Source organism: Drosophila takahashii, chromosome 3R (assembly GCF_030179915.1).
Source record: "Drosophila takahashii strain IR98-3 E-12201 chromosome 3R, DtakHiC1v2, whole genome shotgun sequence".
Lineage (NCBI taxonomy): Eukaryota > Metazoa > Arthropoda > Insecta > Diptera > Drosophilidae > Drosophila > Drosophila takahashii.
Genome location: NC_091681.1, coordinates 24679546 through 24696370, shown reverse-complemented (window position 1 = coordinate 24696370; position 16825 = coordinate 24679546). Strand labels below are relative to the sequence as shown.

Sequence of the window (16825 nt, the reverse complement as noted above, 5' to 3'; positions counted from 1 at the left end):
ATTAGTTATTATTTACCCAACAAATCTATCAAACTATATGAAAAATACAACTCATACACATAAAATAGGAGTATAATGTTTAAGGCAAAGGGTAAGAATAAAATAATAAACAATAGGCAGTGAGCGATTGTAGCTAGCGAGTAAGCAAAATCAAATCCATGAGTTTTTTGCCAGACATTTCTGTGCTCCATCCCCAAAAAGTGTTCCTTCTCAGCATTTCTCGTCTCATCGTCTTGTTTTTATTATTATTATTAAACACCTGTGTTATATTTTGATGATTTTTCATAGCATTTCCAAACGCCCCCTTTTGTTTTTTGCTGTCCATGCATTCAGTTCTCTCTACTTAGTTGTAATCTAATTCGAACCCAATGATGGATGTGTAAAAAGTAAATAATATATTGATTTTTGTATGAGTTGAACTCCAATAAATGGCGTTGATTAACCCGAATGCAAAACAGCAGATGCGCCCGAAGGTCTTTTCACTTTGGTAGTTACAAATTCAAGCTACAGTTTATTATAAATGCAGAAACTCGTTACATTTTGGCACCCCTTACAGCTCCTCGTGGCGGGATGGGAACTTCTTGAGGATGGCATGGTAGAGATTGTAGAAAGCGTACACTGAAACCGTGATGATGACCAGCAGAGCTCCGCCAAAGGCGATGCTCAGAAAGTTGCCGTCTATAATGCCCGCCGATCGATGGCGCTTGGTGGAGAATATCTCCTCCGTGGTCGCCGGGTTGTTCTGCTGCTGGGACGTCCGCTCGGCCATCAGCCGCTTCATGGTGCTCAGCCGCTCCCGCAGAACCTCCACGGATTCTGTGTCCAGGTCCGAGGTTCCTTAGATTAGTGTTTCATCAGTGAAAATTAGCGAAATAATTATAGTTTCCCATACCTGTCGACTGGGAGGCGGAAGCACTGGGATAAGAAGACATTTTCCAGATTTTCTTTATCAACTATTTGTGCAAAAACCGCAGCTAATCAGAGTTATCTGAATCTTTTTTGGGGTGGGTTTGTTAACATTTCAAGTTTCAAATGCGCAGGCGCCCAATATATATTGCACAGCGTTGCCAGACACTCGCGTTGCCAACTATTATAGTAGGGAGACTATCGATAACGATAGCGCGGAATTAAAATCGTTTTACTTCCATCTCTCAACACGTGAAACGCGTTTTGAATTTACCTTTTGTGTTTTGAATGCTGCCATGGGTTTAACTAAACAATATTTGGCCTACAGGGCTATAGACAGCTTCAATATCATCACCTCCGGACGTGCCAATGTGAACTTTGCCATTGTGGACAAGACGGAGGGCCGATATGTGGCTGCTCCCGCGGCTGAGAACGTGATCGTGTGGGATTTGAGGTGGGTTTACATGGTTATTTTATATCCTCCAAACTAAAAGTAACATTTACTTGTAGAATGGGCGACCGCAAGCTGACCCTGCGTCGGGAAAAGTTCGAGGTCACCTGTTTGAGGGTCTCACCGGATCACCTGCACATCGCCGTCGGCTACGCGGATGGCATGGTCCAGATCTTCGATCTCAGCTCGGACAGGTACTACGATCCCATTTGCACGCTGGCGCTGCACAAGAACGCGGTTAGCATCCTGCGCTACGATCTGCAGGGCATGCGCCTGGTCAGCGGCGGTCTGGACACCGAACTGGTCGTCGTCGATGTGGTGGAGCAGGCGGGAAGAGCTCGGCTGAGCGGTCACAATGCCGCCATCACGGATGCCCACTTCCTGCAGCGGCTGGTGGATGAGAGTATCGTGGTTAGCTGCTCGAAGGACACGCAGATCAAGTTCTGGAACCTGGAGACGCAGTTCTGCTTCAAGACCATCGTGGATAATCGCACAGAGGTCTGGGCATTGGCCTTTATTGGCGATCTAATGGTTGCGGGAGCCGGCGAAAGTGGCATGAATGTTTACCGGCTGAGGAAGCAGGATGGCGCAATTACAGGCACCCTGGAGTCGGCTGTCGAGGGTCTTTCCATTGAGGACGAGGACACCATAAGTCCCATCAGCGTGAGCAACTGCGGCGTAATTCAGCGAGCGGGAAAGGGTCGCACCGTCAACCTGGTGACCGATCCCAGTGAACGGGTGCTCAGCTGCCACGGAACCAACGATCTGATTGAGAACTTTTACATCTGCACGGCGGAGGAGGTGAAGAAGCGTCTGGCCAAGCGCCTGAAGAAGGAGAAGAAGGAGGAGGGCTCCGAAGAGGCCAAGTCGCTGAGCGATGAGATCAAGCGACTGGAAAGCATCCGAGCCAAGCAGAAGATCAAGTCGATTGATGTGGTATTGGGCCAGAATCAGGAGCTGCGCGTCCTGGTCAGTTTGGCCAACAACAGTCTGTCTTTGTACTCGCTGGAGGCGTCTATAAAGTCCCGCAAGGCCGCCGATCCCAGCGTGAAACTGCTAAGGTCGCTCACCCGTTTGGGTCACCAGTCCGAAGTGCGTTCCGTGTGCTTCAGCAATGATTCTTTGGCCGTGGGCTCGGGCGCCGGGGAATCCTTCAAGTTCTGGGATCGCGATGCCATGCAGTGCCTGCGAACGGTGCCCACGGATTACATTCTCTGCTCAAAGTTTGTGCCCGGCGATCACTACGTCCTGCTGGGCATGAAGAGCGGCAAGTTGCTTATTGTAGACGTGGCTGCGGCGGATATTGTGGAGGAGATTCCCGCCCACGAAAGCGAACTGTGGTCCATTGCCCTGCTGCCCGATCAGAAGGGCTGCATCACTGGCAGCGGCGACAGCACGCTGAAGATCTGGACATTCGAGCTGATCGATGCCGGCGAGGGAGCCGCGCAGACAAAGGTGCTCTCCCTGCTGCACAAAAACACTTTGAAGCTGGAGGAGACCGTTCTTTGCGTAGCTGTCAGTCCGGACATGAAATACCTGGCTGTGGGATTGCTGGACGCCACCGTAAAAATCTTCTTCCTGGACACATTCAAGTTTTACCTCTCCCTGTACGGTCACAAGTTGCCGGTGCTCTGCCTGGACATCTCCTACGACTCCAATCTTATTGTAACTGGGTCAGCAGATCGAAATGTGAAGGTGTGGGGCCTGAACTTTGGCGACTGCCATCGCTCCATCTTTGCCCACGACGATTCGGTGATGAGTGTGCAGTTTATACCCAGGACACACATGTTCTTCACCTGCGGCAAGGATGGCAAGGTTAAGCAGTGGGACGGGGATAACTTTGAGAAGATTATTACCTTGCCTGGCCACATAGGCGAAGCCTACTGCCTGGCTGTCTCTCCAAATGGAAGGTATTTGGTTACCTGTGGCTCTGATAGAACTCTGCGGATGTACGAGCGAACGGAGGAGACGATTGTGCTGAAGGATGTGCAGGAGGAGGAGCGCGAGCAACTGGAGAACGAGCAACTGGCCACGGGGGAGGACAACACAGTTCCCCTGCTCCCCGGACTCAAGATGCCCTCGCGCAAGACAGTGGGCTCTGAGCAGTCTGCCGAATCCATCCTCGAATGCCTGGAAATATCGAAGCAATTCGAACTCGAGGCGGAGGACAAGCCGGAGTTGCATCCGCTGATGCAGGCGCTGCAGGTTAAGAATCCCCAGGATTTCCTCGTCAGCACCTTTATGCGGATACGTGCCTCCGATTTGGAAGAGGCTTTGCTTCTGCTGCCCTTCTCCACCGTCTGCGAAGTTCTCGAGCGCCTGCCCACTCTGCTCACCCAGCGACCCGATCAACTGGAGCTTCTGTGTCGCGTCACCATCTTCCTGTTCAAGGTGCACATGAAGCCCATTTCGGCGGCCAAGAATATGAAGCCGCTGCTCGTCAGGCTCCTCGCGATGCTCAAAAGGGATGTTGGCCAACTGCGGGATGTCTTGGGTTGGAATCTGCATGGGTTGGCACTGCTGCAAACGGAAGTGGAGCAGCGGGATGGCGTCCAGCTCTTCCGGGAGGCCACACAGGCGCGCAAGAAGCGGGAGAAAAAGCGCAGGGAGGCCAGCAAAAGGAGGCTGCAGATTCAAATGGTTTGACATGTCAATCCCCTAGACTTAGTTGTACAAATCCAATTAAACAATGCTAGTTATTCTACTCCTCTCTGGATTTCTATATATTTCTCTGAACATACTTTAATTTGACGTGCAATTTTCTGTATATATGAGATGGACAAAATGGATAAAAGCGATGGCGGAGCAAAGGAAACTGATGTAGAGGACAAATCCTTTAAAACAAAGACAGAAACGCTTCTTTTTGGAGACCTGGACTGCATGATTTTGGCTTAACATAAAACATAGAACTCGGAATGAGCTTGGGAGCAGGGCAAAATGTATTTCCAGCTCAACAAATGCCGGCCTTTGGGAAGGTGCCATCTCCTTGACCAGTTCCACAGGGACCTGTAGGATTTTAATGATTATTTTTTAGATATGTAAAGGAATCAATCAGCATTTAACCCACCACCACAACGCTGGAAGGCACCGGGTGGACCGTAGCTCAGTTTCTGGATAGTACACTTCTCAATTGGACCCGTGGGACGACAGTAGGATGTGTACCTGGCCCATGGCAGCGGCTCCTTGGGCGGCACACAATTCGGCAAATAGCTGAGCTTGTATGTGGTGCACTTCTCCATGGGACCCTCATTCCTGCAGAATCCCTGACGCGGACGAACGGACTCGGCCCGCGGGAAGCAGGTGACGTCCACCGGCATGTACGACAGCTTGTTCACCGTGCAGCGCTCCATGGCTCCGGTCGGTCGGCAGAAGGCGGTGCGCGGCATGATGGGTGCCCGCCTTACGTGCGGCTTGGCCACAAAGTCGTGCTTCTGCGTGGTCATCGCGTACATGGGCCCATCGAATCGCAGTCCATTCTCCATCGGCCGAATGGGCGGAGTGCGCTCCGTGCAGTTCGGCTGATAGGAGAGCTAGGAAAGGATTTGAAAAGTTCGTTAATTAATTAATTAATTAAGTAATAGGGTATATAGCGTTTCCGACCCCATAAAGTATGTCTGTCTGTCCGTCTGTATTAACGCTGAGATCTTGGAAACTACAAAAGCTAGAAGGTTGGGATTACCCACACATATTCTTTGGCTTCCTACGCAGCGCAAGTTTGTTTCAGCCGAGCGCCACGCCCCCTCAAACGCCCACAAACGATTTTAAAGTGTCTGGCGGCCACATCTTTTAAGATTTTAAAAATGTATAAATGCAATTTTATAGTGTTTACAAATACTTATCAAAATGTAGAAGACATTTTTCAAATCGAACCAGTCATTAAAAAGTTATGCGCAATCAAAATTTTAAATACCCATCTCCCTCGCACTAAGATAGATAGTAGGGACACCCACCCGACTATAGCGTTTTCTGTTCTTAAATCTATTTATATCTTTGTATACCTTACCTTTTGAATGGTGCACCTCTCGAGCGGTCCGCTGGGCCTGCAGAAGGTGTCCCTGGGCAGGACAGGAGCCGGCTTGGTCCGCGAGGCATCCACTGGCATGTAGCTGAGCTTGTAGACCGTGCTCCCGGATCCAGAGTCATTGCCGCAAAAGCGCAAAGTGGTTAGAGGCGTCACCGGAGCCGTGCGCGCCTCATTGCAGTTGGGCATGTAGCTCAGGTTGTAGGTGGTGCAAACGTTGGAGTAGCGCGGCGGCACACAGCGGATCTTGTCGGCCCAGGGCGTGGGCTCCTTGGCCGGCAGGCAGACGGGCATGTAGGATAGCTTCTGGATGGTGCAGCGCTCCATGGGCCCCGCTGGCTTACAGTAGTGCGATCCCTGGATCATGGCCTTCGGTGGCGGATTCTGGCACACATCGATGGGCATGTAGCTCAGCTTCTGGATGGTGCAGCGCTCCATCGGCGCATTCGACGTGCAGATGGCCACCCGAGGGACTATGGGATCCCGCTTCACGATGCCCTTGGGCACATAGTCGTGCTTCTGCGAGGTCATCGCATAGATGGGTCCCTCGAAGCGCAGCCCGCTCTCCATGGGCACAATGGGCGGCGTCCGCTTCACCGGACAGGGCGGCATGTAGGACAGCTTCTGGATGGTGCACTTTTCCAGCGGCGCCGTGGAGGCTCGGATTTGGGAGCACGGCATCACGGGACGTGCGCGCAAATTGTCACCACAATTGGCGTAGAACGATCGCCGGTAAATGGTGTCCGTGTCCAGCGGCGCCGTGGAGCGCATGAAGTGCGACTTGGGCAGAATGGGCATGGTGCGCGGCGGCTGCTGGTAGCAGCATCCTGCGTAATCGCCGCAATCGCAGGGAGGACACGTCGAACCCGGCGGACATGGCGAGAAGTCCGTGGGAGCCTGGCAAGGATCGCAGGCACTGGGACAGCAATCTCCGGACATGGTAGTGAATTGAATGAGAACGGTGTTGTGTGAATACCACAAAAAAACTGGGCAATTGTCAAAGGAAATAATTTTGTTTGCTAGGAGTTGGAAGATTTGGACGAGTAGACTTCGAAACACTTCCAAAACGACTAAATAATAATTTTGCTCAGACACTGGACGACGAAAGGTTTCCCGATGTGTTCTATATAGGCAGAGATGGTAGAATGGAGCCGGCTTTGAAAACTATATAGCTCAGATTGAAATGTAACACCCAGGCAACTGAATTTTTGTGATCATCTTCATTTATTTCAGCTTACATTCTTCTTTGCTAGGATATCCTGATATTTTATAAATGATAAAGGTAGCACTCTTCAAGGGACAGATAAATAATCTTCATCGAACTCCCCTAAACACTTTCAAGAAATATAATTACATACATAAACAAACGGTTTGCATTATAAATTGGAATCTTTAAATGTGCCTAACTAAGCGTCTAACTAAACTCGATTTAAATAATTAAACATTAATAGAAATCACGTACATTTTAACTTATTTACAATATTTTTGCCAGCTCTATTGGGAATATTTTAGGGATCAGCAAAATAATTTCTAATACATAAATATTGAATTATTCGGTAAACAAAACAATTCCATTCGCAGGTTAAACATAAAATCAATAAATCAATCCCGTGTATAAGCGGGGAAAAGAAGGGCATGTTTCTAGTGCTGCCATTAAAACATTTTTCGATTCTCTTACAAATTAGTTGTCTTAGACTATATGCTCGTTTCTAAATATTTTTTTTTCGCAAAGAATATAGTAAAAATACAATTATATATGTGTGTATATGATTCAGTTCGCTTGACGTCTTCTCGCTTATCGACAATGTTAGGGTATAGGGTATACAATATATATAGATCGCTAAAGATTCCGGGCTCTGTACGGTTACAACGTGGGCAGGTTGGCAGGCACCTGGTCCAGAAAATTGGCCGGAAACTGGCCCTGACGACCCGCCACCTCACCGTACAGCCAGTCCTCGTTTATCCTATAAAGCACTGTGACCATTTCGTTTTCCTAAAAAAAGATTTATAATTTAGTTTCCTTTAAAGGTTCTACTTTCAAGGTGAAATTACCTGCAAGGTCAGATCTCCCTCGACTCCGCCGGGGAAGTGATACAAACAGAGCGCTGTGGTTGAGGATGCTGCAGCAGCAGCAGCTGGAGCGGCAGCAGCACCACCACCAGTGGCCCCCAATGGCACCTTGATATCCACGTAGTTGACCGGAAAGATGCCCTCGCATCCGGAACGCGTGCGTCCGCGCATCCACTCTGGAGTAGGGTGGTCCAGCAGATAGATCTTCTCGTTTTCCTACAGAAAAAAATAAAAAATAATAAGCATTAAAACCAAACTTGCAATCTCGGAGAAACAATTTCTTGTATATGCCATACAAATGTAAGATTTAATGTTCAAAGTGACTAGCGCAGTAAGAAATAAGTTTCACGCTTATTGTGCTGGGATAGTAAAACAATAAAACTAAATTAAATAAATTAAAAATAAAAAAATTATACCAAATTAGTATTACTAATTCAGTAATTCTGTGATTACAAAATCTTACCCTAAAACTCAGATCCCCCTCCTCAACGCCATCGAAATCATAGAGCGCAATGGCATAGGGGATGACCTCCTCCTCCATGTATCCCTGGCATCCGTTGCTCAGCGCCAGAGCGTCCACCTTGCCGCTGATCACATCTAACACTGAGATGCCACTAGAAGAAGGCGGCGGTGGCGGTGGTCCCTTGGGCATCGGCGGCGATGGTGGCGTCTCTGATCCCTCATATCCCTCTGGTATGATATATCCCGGCGGTATGCCCCCAATGAATGGTGGCGGCTTAGGAGCCTTTGGCTTTTGCGATATCTTGGGCTTGATAATAGTGGGCATCGTAAGCGACTGCGTGGGCGGCAGCAGACTCTTCCCATTGCACAGCGGATTGTCCGAGGAGCGCGGAGCCTGCAAGTTCTGGTAGGTCTGACGAACTGGGGCCGAGCCAAAGCTATCGACTACCGAGCCATGTCCCATGCTATCCACCGCCTCCCAGGGATCCAAAGGACTCTGCGTAGATGGCCGCGATCGATGGTAATCGTCCTCGAATCCGCTCTCCGGCTGAGAAACGCTGCCGTTGTTCGGCGAACTGAAGTTGCTGTCCGAACTGAAGCTGTCCACGCTGACGCAGTCGCTGTTGGACTTTTGGGTAAACGTGGGCGACGAGGGCGGCGAATCGAAGCTGATGAGCTGGCCCTCGCTGTGGTTGCTGCTCGACGAGGTGGTGGTGGTGTAAGCGGTGGTGGTTGTGCTGGCCGAGTTCCAAGCGGCATTCCAGTCCACATTGGTAAAGGCCGCCGAGGAGGAGTTGCTGTTGCTGCTGCTATTTATTGGCGTCCCGGCATTGCCGCTGCTCAGACCGTAGACGCGATTCTCCGCTGCGGCCTTGGTAGCAGCGGCCGATGCCGTGGACGTGGACTTTTTGCGGTGAAAGATGTTCGAGATGAGTCTGCTACCGCCGGCGGCCGCCGATGCCGTCGAGGAGGAGGCGAATGATGATGACTTGGGCATGTTCTGACCATTGACCAGCACCTTGGGCGGCGGCGGTCGCGGCGGCGGCATCTTCTTGAAGCGATCGTTCCCGTTGCCGTTGCCATTGCTGCCACCAAATGGATCGTCGTCCCAGTTGGTGGCCGGCGTGTAGCGTGCCTGCGGAAACTTCCTGGTGATGCTCGATCCTCCTGTCGGCTCATCGAAGAGGCTGTTGTTATTTGTGTTATTGTTTGAGGCGTTGATCCGCTTGTGCTGTGAGTTCTGCGACTGCAGCGGACCCTTGGGCGGTGGCGGCAGCTTAATGGTCAGCTTCTGGAGTCCTCCGCCCGCCGCCTGCTGCTGCTGCAAGTGCTGCTGCTGCAGCTGAAGACGCAGCTGCTCCAGGGTGGCATTCGCTCCAGCCGCCGCGCACTGGCCCCGTGATCCTGGCGGAGCTGGCGCCGGTCTCGATGGAATGGTCATGCTTTCTGCAATTGGAGAAGCCAAAAAAAAGGGATTCAATTAGTTTTGTGAACAGACTAATGGCGTTCTCTAATTAAACATGCAAAATCAGTTTTCTTATCGCAAATATTTGAGCCCGTTGATAAGCGACACTCACGAAGAGGAAACTGTTTTTTTGGGGGCTGCTCCGAAACTCGCTTGACTCGCACCCCACCAATTAAGTGATCTAACTATCTGTGGCACTTTTCTACTCGAAATTTCCAAAACGAAAACAAATGCGAATTTTTAACGAGTTTGCTGAGTTTTTTGTGAGTAGAACAATCTGATACAACTGGAAAATGTTGAAGAGAGCAATACCTGACATGTGTCAAGATAAAAGTCAAATGTTCTCTATACCAAATGAGAAATACTTATGCCTCAAGGTATAGCTTTCTTGAAAACAAAATAAAAACCTCTAGGATGAGCAAGTAACTGATTTGCAAATCAGATTAGAAAAGTAATTTCTGAGAATCATATATTACAAGTTATTTGTTTTCTTTTCTTTACAAATTTACTTTTACTTTATTAGAGGGTCACCTGCCTTCTTTAAAAACAAAACAAAAAGTTATATTTACAATTCAAGATAAGATTCAAGTTGAAGCACTTAATACAGGTGGAATTTCAGTCAAGACTTTTAGATAAAAGAGCCTCAGACACAGACCGATTAAGTTTATTGATAACCAAAGTGGATTTTATGCTGTTTAGTGGGAATACAATGACTCACATTTAGTAATTGCCTAGAAAGCCTTTAATACAGCGATATCATCACTGATTTTCAGCTATCAACACCTGGCCAAGTCGTTCATAATTAAAACGCGAAAACAATCAATCGACAGATCCGAAATGCTCTTTTATTGTTTTGTATTTACGATGCAATTGGCGCGAACCAAAAACAAATTGAGAACTTGTTATTTTTGTGGGGGTTTCTCGGGCATTTACGTCATCTTGGCCGCCCACAAATGTTCTTTTGCTAATTACCGCGGTCTTTTCTATTTCAATTTCAACGTGAATAAAAGTGAAAAATTTGATATCACTGACAGACAAATGAAAACGTTTTCAAGTTAACGCCGGAACCAGAGAATAAGTAGGTGGGTGGATTGTGGACTGCCCCAGTTCTCTGGATAGTCGGTGCCCGGCACATGGTGGAACCGATTTAAAAGCGCAGCTGAAATGGACTGCATGTGCCATAAGTGGGATATGCCAGACCAACGGAAAACATTCACAATACCCAGTGATAAGAGAAAAGCCAATGTCGCCCCTCTCGCGAGAATAACAAAACGGTTTGCGTAAACAAAACAATATTATAAACAATTTTAAGTCGCAAAATAATTTTCAAGCAGCCAGGGGGGCGGCATAGAATGGTTTTGATAAAAGTTTTTTTTATATGTACACTCTACGTTTATATACATTTTTCTGCGTTTTGGCAGATGTGGAAGTGCTTGAATATTTTTGCGTCATACGGAGAATTCCCCGAAGCATATTTCGCGGAAAAATATTGACTATCTGAATATGAGGGGAAGTTGGCGCCAGTAAACAGAAATCCGCCTCTCGGAGAGGGGAGTATTTTTAGTGGTAAAAATGTTGTAGCATATGGCAGGAAAGTCCAACACAAATATTTGTAATTTCTTCCGGTTATTTGAAGTGTTTTCCTTTGAGAATTGTTGGGGACTTCAAAGGAGCTTGCTGAAATACACTTCTACAAGTTAAAAAGCCAAAAACAATCGAATGAGAAAAGTTTCCATACAATTTAGTTTGAATTGATCAATTTAGCGATGGTATTTTAAATTCAAAATATATAAACAATCATCCAAAGTCATTGATCGATCAAAGAAACTGAACAATATACCATTTAACGGATCGTCTGTATATTTGGATATGCACAAAAGAACAGAGATCTCTCATAGATGTTATGCCAACTTTCAAAACTTTCGGCTGGAGCCATAAACAAACTATCATAACAAATAATCGTTGCATGCGAAATTCATGCAAATTTATCATGTCTTCTATAGGATAGACCTCCCGTGCAAATAATATAAACACAAAAAGGCGAGCGAACGAAAAGCTAAATTTGTAAAAGTGTTTGACTGTGGATTTTCCCCTTATTGGGTAACTGACTGCCCAAACGACCAAACGACCGACTGACTGACTGTGACGCTAATCGCAGACACGTTCTCACCGGTTAAAGCCACAACGGACCAGAACAAACCTTGCAGTTGCAATCTAATTAAAATCACCTTCAGAAGGTGATGATGGGAGACAGAGAAAGGGAGTCCCCACTGTCCATCCACCCACTTTGCTGGGGTTCTGAATGCCAATTTAATTCCGCTATTCCTATTCACATTGTATGGGCATGTGCAGAAAGTCAAGAGCAAGAGCAGCCTATTCCGAGTGATATATTGTATATCACAATTGCAAACACGCTTTCCTTTTCCTATTTTCCCCCCGCGGCGACAGTAAAATTGATCAAATAATCACCCTAATCGTTGGCGGGGGGAAATCTAAATAATGAGTAAATCGTACGTTTATGAGGTGCTCCATATTCACATATTTACACTTATTATCAGGGCAATTAAACAGAATTAAACTAACATTAAGAGTTAATGAGTTAAATAAACTATGCCAAAAGAGGAGTATTACTTAATATGGTCGATAAGGTGGGCGTTAAAAGCAACCTGTTTCGAATTAACTAAATAAAGATGGTTGTTTTTAAGGAACTGATATTCGCTTTTCTTCTAAAGTCATTAATTCTTCGATTTCTAAAATGTTCAATCTAAAATCATTCTTCAATCATCGAAAACTGGAAATCAGTTAAGGCCTTCGGAAGTGTGTAATAAAAGCTACCTGTATTTCTTCGGTTCAAGCTCAATGCCAGTCAATACTAACCGGTTTTTAGACTGAGACTCCCTTTACAACTTGAGATGAGAATTAAGACTGTGAAAATGTTTGCTAATTGCTACTCGGTTTCTTTGGGTTTTGAGTATTTACAGACATGGGATTTTCATGTAACTGATTTCCAGTGAAACTGTTAGAGGTAGAGAGCTCTTGTATGATCCGATGTTTTACTTCGGTCCGTTGACAGAATGTGTGGGCACTTTGGGTTTGGCTTCGGGTTCGGGGCAACTTTTACTTTGGTATAGACCATCCTCAATCCTCAAGCTTGACCGCACGTTCCGAGCAAACTCTCACGAACAATGGAAGTCGAACGAAAGCAGAACAAAAGAAAGTGACAAACACATCGATCTCCGTATTTATATGTGGGATATGTACAATACATGGTACATCTGTATGTGGGGTGGAGCTGCTGCTTTTAAGTCGAGTGAGAGCGATATTAATAATCGAATGGAGTGAAATGAAATGTGTTCGCTTGGATTGCATTTGAAAGAGCAATTTCCATGCTCCGCTTTTAACAGATTGTGCTTTGGTTCACTTCGCCACCCCACCCCACCATTTCTCTTTCGACGATCTCCTTTCTTTGGCATCGACCACTCGCAATTGTTGATACTTCGACATTTTTAGTGCACCACACCTACAAGGCGGGCGTGACGACCTTGAATGCTTTTATTTTCATTGGCCAAATAAAAACTAGACCACAATCATATCACAAAGGACTACAAATGCTCCATTAGTCTCAGACTTGCGCCACTTGAGGCACTTGAGGCATTAACCTCTCTATTGGCTACACAGGAAAAATTATATCATTTTAAAACCTACATTAAAGTTAAAGAAAGTTTTTCTACTCGTCACGTTTTTAAGTCACATTCACATTGATAAAATCGCTGGCAAAAACACCAGTTTTAGTTTGATGTATTTCAATGTTAAAATTCAAATTCATTTAAATGTCAAATTTTGTAGTTTTTATGTATTTATTTAGTGACGTTTTGTAAAAATATTTGCTTTTTGAGTCAACGTGGAATACTTTTCTTTTAAGAAATAAGTGGTGTTCGTTTCAGAATATAATCTTTAAAAACTTTGGAGTAATGAGTAATGAAATTTTACTTTCCGGACGAATTTTATTCAGTTTACTTTAGTAGAAAGAAATTAATGTGGATAAAAATATGTTGTTCTGACTTTGCTACTAAAATCAGTTTCAATTAAAATTCGTTTTCATTATTTAGCATGCTGAAACAAATGTATATTTATATTGCAAATTATGGAATTCATTTTAAAATGTAAACATTTCTTGATGTGTAGCGTAAAAATAGCAAACGGGAGCAGAGGCAACAAAAGCTCCCTCATCAGATGAACAACAAAACGAAGGCAACGCGCCGAAGTCAATTGAATTTAATGCCAGGCCTGACAAGTTAAATGAACTTAACTAAAAAAACGCCTCAATTTTTGGGTTGTTTTAATAATTTTTTTTATTTGGCTCTTTTAAACCTTCCCAATATAACGTAATGCAAAGAAGAACCGAGAAAAACGTGCTCAGAATGCATTCATGCAATTAAAGCAAATTAGTGAGAGAACAAAGCCGAAATCATTCAATTTACATCAAGTGCGATAAGGAAGAGCAATGGAGATGGATGGAAACAGAGCCATGCTTTGTATGGGTCTTTGAGGTTAAGGTTTATTGAGCTCTGGGGATCTCTTAGCGGGCAGTCTCTCGAATAATAAGAACTCTTTATCGTCAGAGGGTTAAATATTAATTTGATTTTTTAACGAACGCTTGTGGATACAGCTTGAATCTGGTGCGACAACAATCTATTCAAATATACACATGGCTGGTAAATATTTGATCAGCAAATTTGGCGCTTTAAGCAAATGGCCAAAATGAAATAAAACAGCTTCCCGAATCAGCATACTTAACAAAAGACCCGAAAGTCTCTGGCGAAAAATCGTATATGGGAGACCGGAAAAAGCCGGAGCGAAGACATATGGCGAAAGCCAAATGCTGAAAACGGGTTTTTTCGAATTTAACTCATGATTTTCCTTCTGTCTGTAGAACAAAAAGGAATGGAAAGAACTAAAATAGGTGAAATAAAAGCTGGCAAAATCCACTGCACCATTCAACATTGTCAGCACGTTTCCCTGTTCGTCATACTTTGTGTTTTCTCTTCCAGCTCGTGCAGTTCGTTCTAAAAGCGCATTTGCATACACACAACTATTGATAGACGAACTACAATCTAGTTTTGTGTTATGCCCACAAATTCTAGACAAACAAAGCGGGCTAAAAATTGCACGTTCGAATATATGAAATATGTGAGTAGCTGCAGATGAAATCCATCACTGCAGTGGGGTCTGGGTTTTCTCCTCCTCCAATCCACTCGTGCGTTTCATTGCGGGACACTTGCGAATGTGGGTCAAAGTTGAATACAATCAGAGCTGAAAGCTTACATCAGCACTTTCGAACACACCCACGTTTTTGTGCACCTAAAAAGTGCATCGAGAAGTAGTGAGTGAAAAACACTGTTCTTTTTGAAAGACCTATAAAATGGATCTTTTGTTTCAAGTAGATTGCAATTCAGTCGTAAAAAGTGGAAACCCTACACTTACAAAAAATTAAACCTTGAGGTTATAAAAAGATTTTATTGGATATTTATTTGTTTGCCAAATCGATCCTATGAGAGGTTTATGATTTCATTCATTCATAAATGAATGTTAGAACGAGTTGTTAGAAGAAACCTCGAAATTTTGTATCTTACGATGATCAAGAATTCCGTATACCCATTATTTAACGAGTAAAGGGTACTTAAAAAATATTGCATTAAACTGGGGATTTAAGTAATATTTCTTATATGACCACGATAAACATTTCCTGTTTTCGACGGAAGGGAGATTGTTCTGCGAAGGGTTTTATCACCGAACAAAGTAGAGTAAATGGGGATGCTTAGTTGCCATATGGTATATGGGTATCATGTGAGGATCGACCGAAAGTCAGTCAGCTGGAAAGTGAGGTAAGCGCAAATGCAACACCTGCTGCGCCCGAAAGTGACAAAACGAAACCGAAATTGGGTTTTCTATTTTAATGAAAAAAAAGAGAAAAGGAGCTTCAGTCATTTTGACCAATTTTATAATTTTGTATAGAATAAAAATATTTTACTACACATTAAAAAGACGTTCTTAGAGGCAGATAATATCGAATTATTTTATGTGCTGTTTTTTTTCTCTGTGGAAAGTAATATGCAGTCTACACAATAAAATCCCCCCACAAATACTATCGAAAAAATGGGTCTCTCATCCATAAATGTCACTGTACCTCCCCTTTCTTATCGCCAAGGCGCCAGTAAATTGTCGGAACTAACGTAGCATATCGGTTTATGCAATATTTTCGTATTGTACAATAGCTGCAAAGTTTCTGCTTGCCACACTAGTCACCCAGGCAAACATTTAATTAATTAACAAATACGACCTTGACTGGAATTTCAATTAAGTAAAAAGCTTGTGCAAACTTCAATGGAAATACAAATAGATGTGGATAGAGGAATGAAATAAAAGCAAAGTTGCCAGGGTGATGTGGTTAAATATCAATTGCGGGTAACTAACCTTTTGACGACGTCCGATTCGTTCCGATCCGATTCGATTCAACAATATCCGATCCGCAAAGCTGGCTTAGTAGGTTTTTTTGTTTGTCTTTTGGCGATGGCGATGCGCCCAAAAAAGGTGGACCAAAAGCGGTTAAAAGTTAAAGAGAGTGACTAATGCCGCACGCACACACTCGCAGCTAATTTGTTGTGACACACACACACGGGCATCAACTTTGCACTCTTCTCCACCCTCTCTGACCCTCTCGCTCGCTCGCATTCAAGGTGGTTAAACGAGAGGTGAGCCAAAAACAACAACAACGGCAGCGGGCCTGCACACACACACAAGCGCGCTAAATAGCTGAACAGCAGCTGCAAATGTAGTAGCGCGAATCCGATTTAAAAAACAACAAAGTAAAGGAAACGGGAGAAGAAGGAAGTGCGCCTGCAGCTGCGACAATTATTGCTCGATTATTTCGCAGCGTGTATTGCAAAATATGCGACTTCGTTTTCTTAATACTTTTGTTTAATTATACGCACGCACACACACCAAGGCACTTTTCCATAACGAACGACTACGAACGACGTTCTGCTCGAATCACTTTGAATTATGCTATTTGATAGCGATATCTGTCTGCCTTGATATGCTCCGGTTTTAAAAGTGGTGTCGCAGCAAAGTTATGGAATAATTTAATTATTTTCAGTTTTTATTGCGCCGCGAACGTCCGTTATGTTGATTCTGCCAGAGTTAAAGCTAGAGGTGGGGGAGCAACGATGGAAATATCGATTTTGAAAACATCGATGTTCCATGGCGACTATCGATGTTTTTGGTAAAAACAATTAATTATATATATTGTTATAATATGAAGTATTATTTCTAGAAACCTCTGGAAGCTGAGCATTAATAGGTTTTGAAATAAGTAAAAGCCTATCCAAGATGCAGAGACTCCAAACAAGTTATCGATAGCAGAGTGTGCAGAGCTATAATGTGACCGTTT

General features: G+C 44.8%; 4 protein-coding genes across 5 annotated transcripts; 1 reads left to right on the top strand and 3 right to left on the bottom strand.

The window, feature by feature from the left end:
- Window positions 1-176: 176 nt before the first annotated feature.
- Window positions 177-1321, bottom strand: LOC108068403 (uncharacterized). The gene is made up of 3 exons (XM_017157932.3): window positions 1181-1321; window positions 893-1104; window positions 177-837 (listed from the first exon to the last, which is right to left on the bottom strand). The coding sequence occupies exons 2-3, from the start codon at window positions 930-932 to the stop codon at window positions 551-553; spliced, it is 327 nt and encodes a 108-aa protein (XP_017013421.1). The 5' UTR covers window positions 933-1104; window positions 1181-1321; the 3' UTR covers window positions 177-550.
- Window positions 1203-4243, top strand: LOC108068397 (WD repeat-containing protein 3). The gene is made up of 2 exons (XM_017157923.3): window positions 1203-1360; window positions 1417-4243. Exons 1-2 carry the CDS (start codon window positions 1203-1205, stop codon window positions 4001-4003), a joined length of 2745 nt encoding a protein of 914 aa, XP_017013412.2. The 3' UTR covers window positions 4004-4243.
- Window positions 4054-6523, bottom strand: LOC108068400 (stabilizer of axonemal microtubules 2). Its single transcript, XM_017157927.3, has 3 exons — window positions 5361-6523; window positions 4425-4887; window positions 4054-4363 (listed from the first exon to the last, which is right to left on the bottom strand). Exons 1-3 carry the CDS (start codon window positions 6315-6317, stop codon window positions 4308-4310), a joined length of 1476 nt encoding a protein of 491 aa, XP_017013416.2. The 5' UTR covers window positions 6318-6523; the 3' UTR covers window positions 4054-4307.
- Window positions 6524-6579: 56 nt separating this feature from the next.
- l(3)05822 (lethal (3) 05822) lies at window positions 6580-16583 on the bottom strand. Of its 2 annotated transcripts, none has more exons than XM_017157925.3 (4): window positions 15850-16583; window positions 7912-9356; window positions 7431-7664; window positions 6580-7371 (listed from the first exon to the last, which is right to left on the bottom strand). In XM_017157925.3, the coding sequence occupies exons 2-4, from the start codon at window positions 9349-9351 to the stop codon at window positions 7243-7245; spliced, it is 1803 nt and encodes a 600-aa protein (XP_017013414.2). In that variant the 5' UTR covers window positions 9352-9356; window positions 15850-16583; the 3' UTR covers window positions 6580-7242. The 2 variants fall into 2 exon arrangements, with proteins under 2 accessions (XP_017013414.2, XP_070072274.1); XM_070216173.1 differs by lacking the exon at window positions 15850-16583 and adding an exon at window positions 9488-9670.
- Between the last annotated feature and the right edge of the window lie 242 nt (window positions 16584-16825).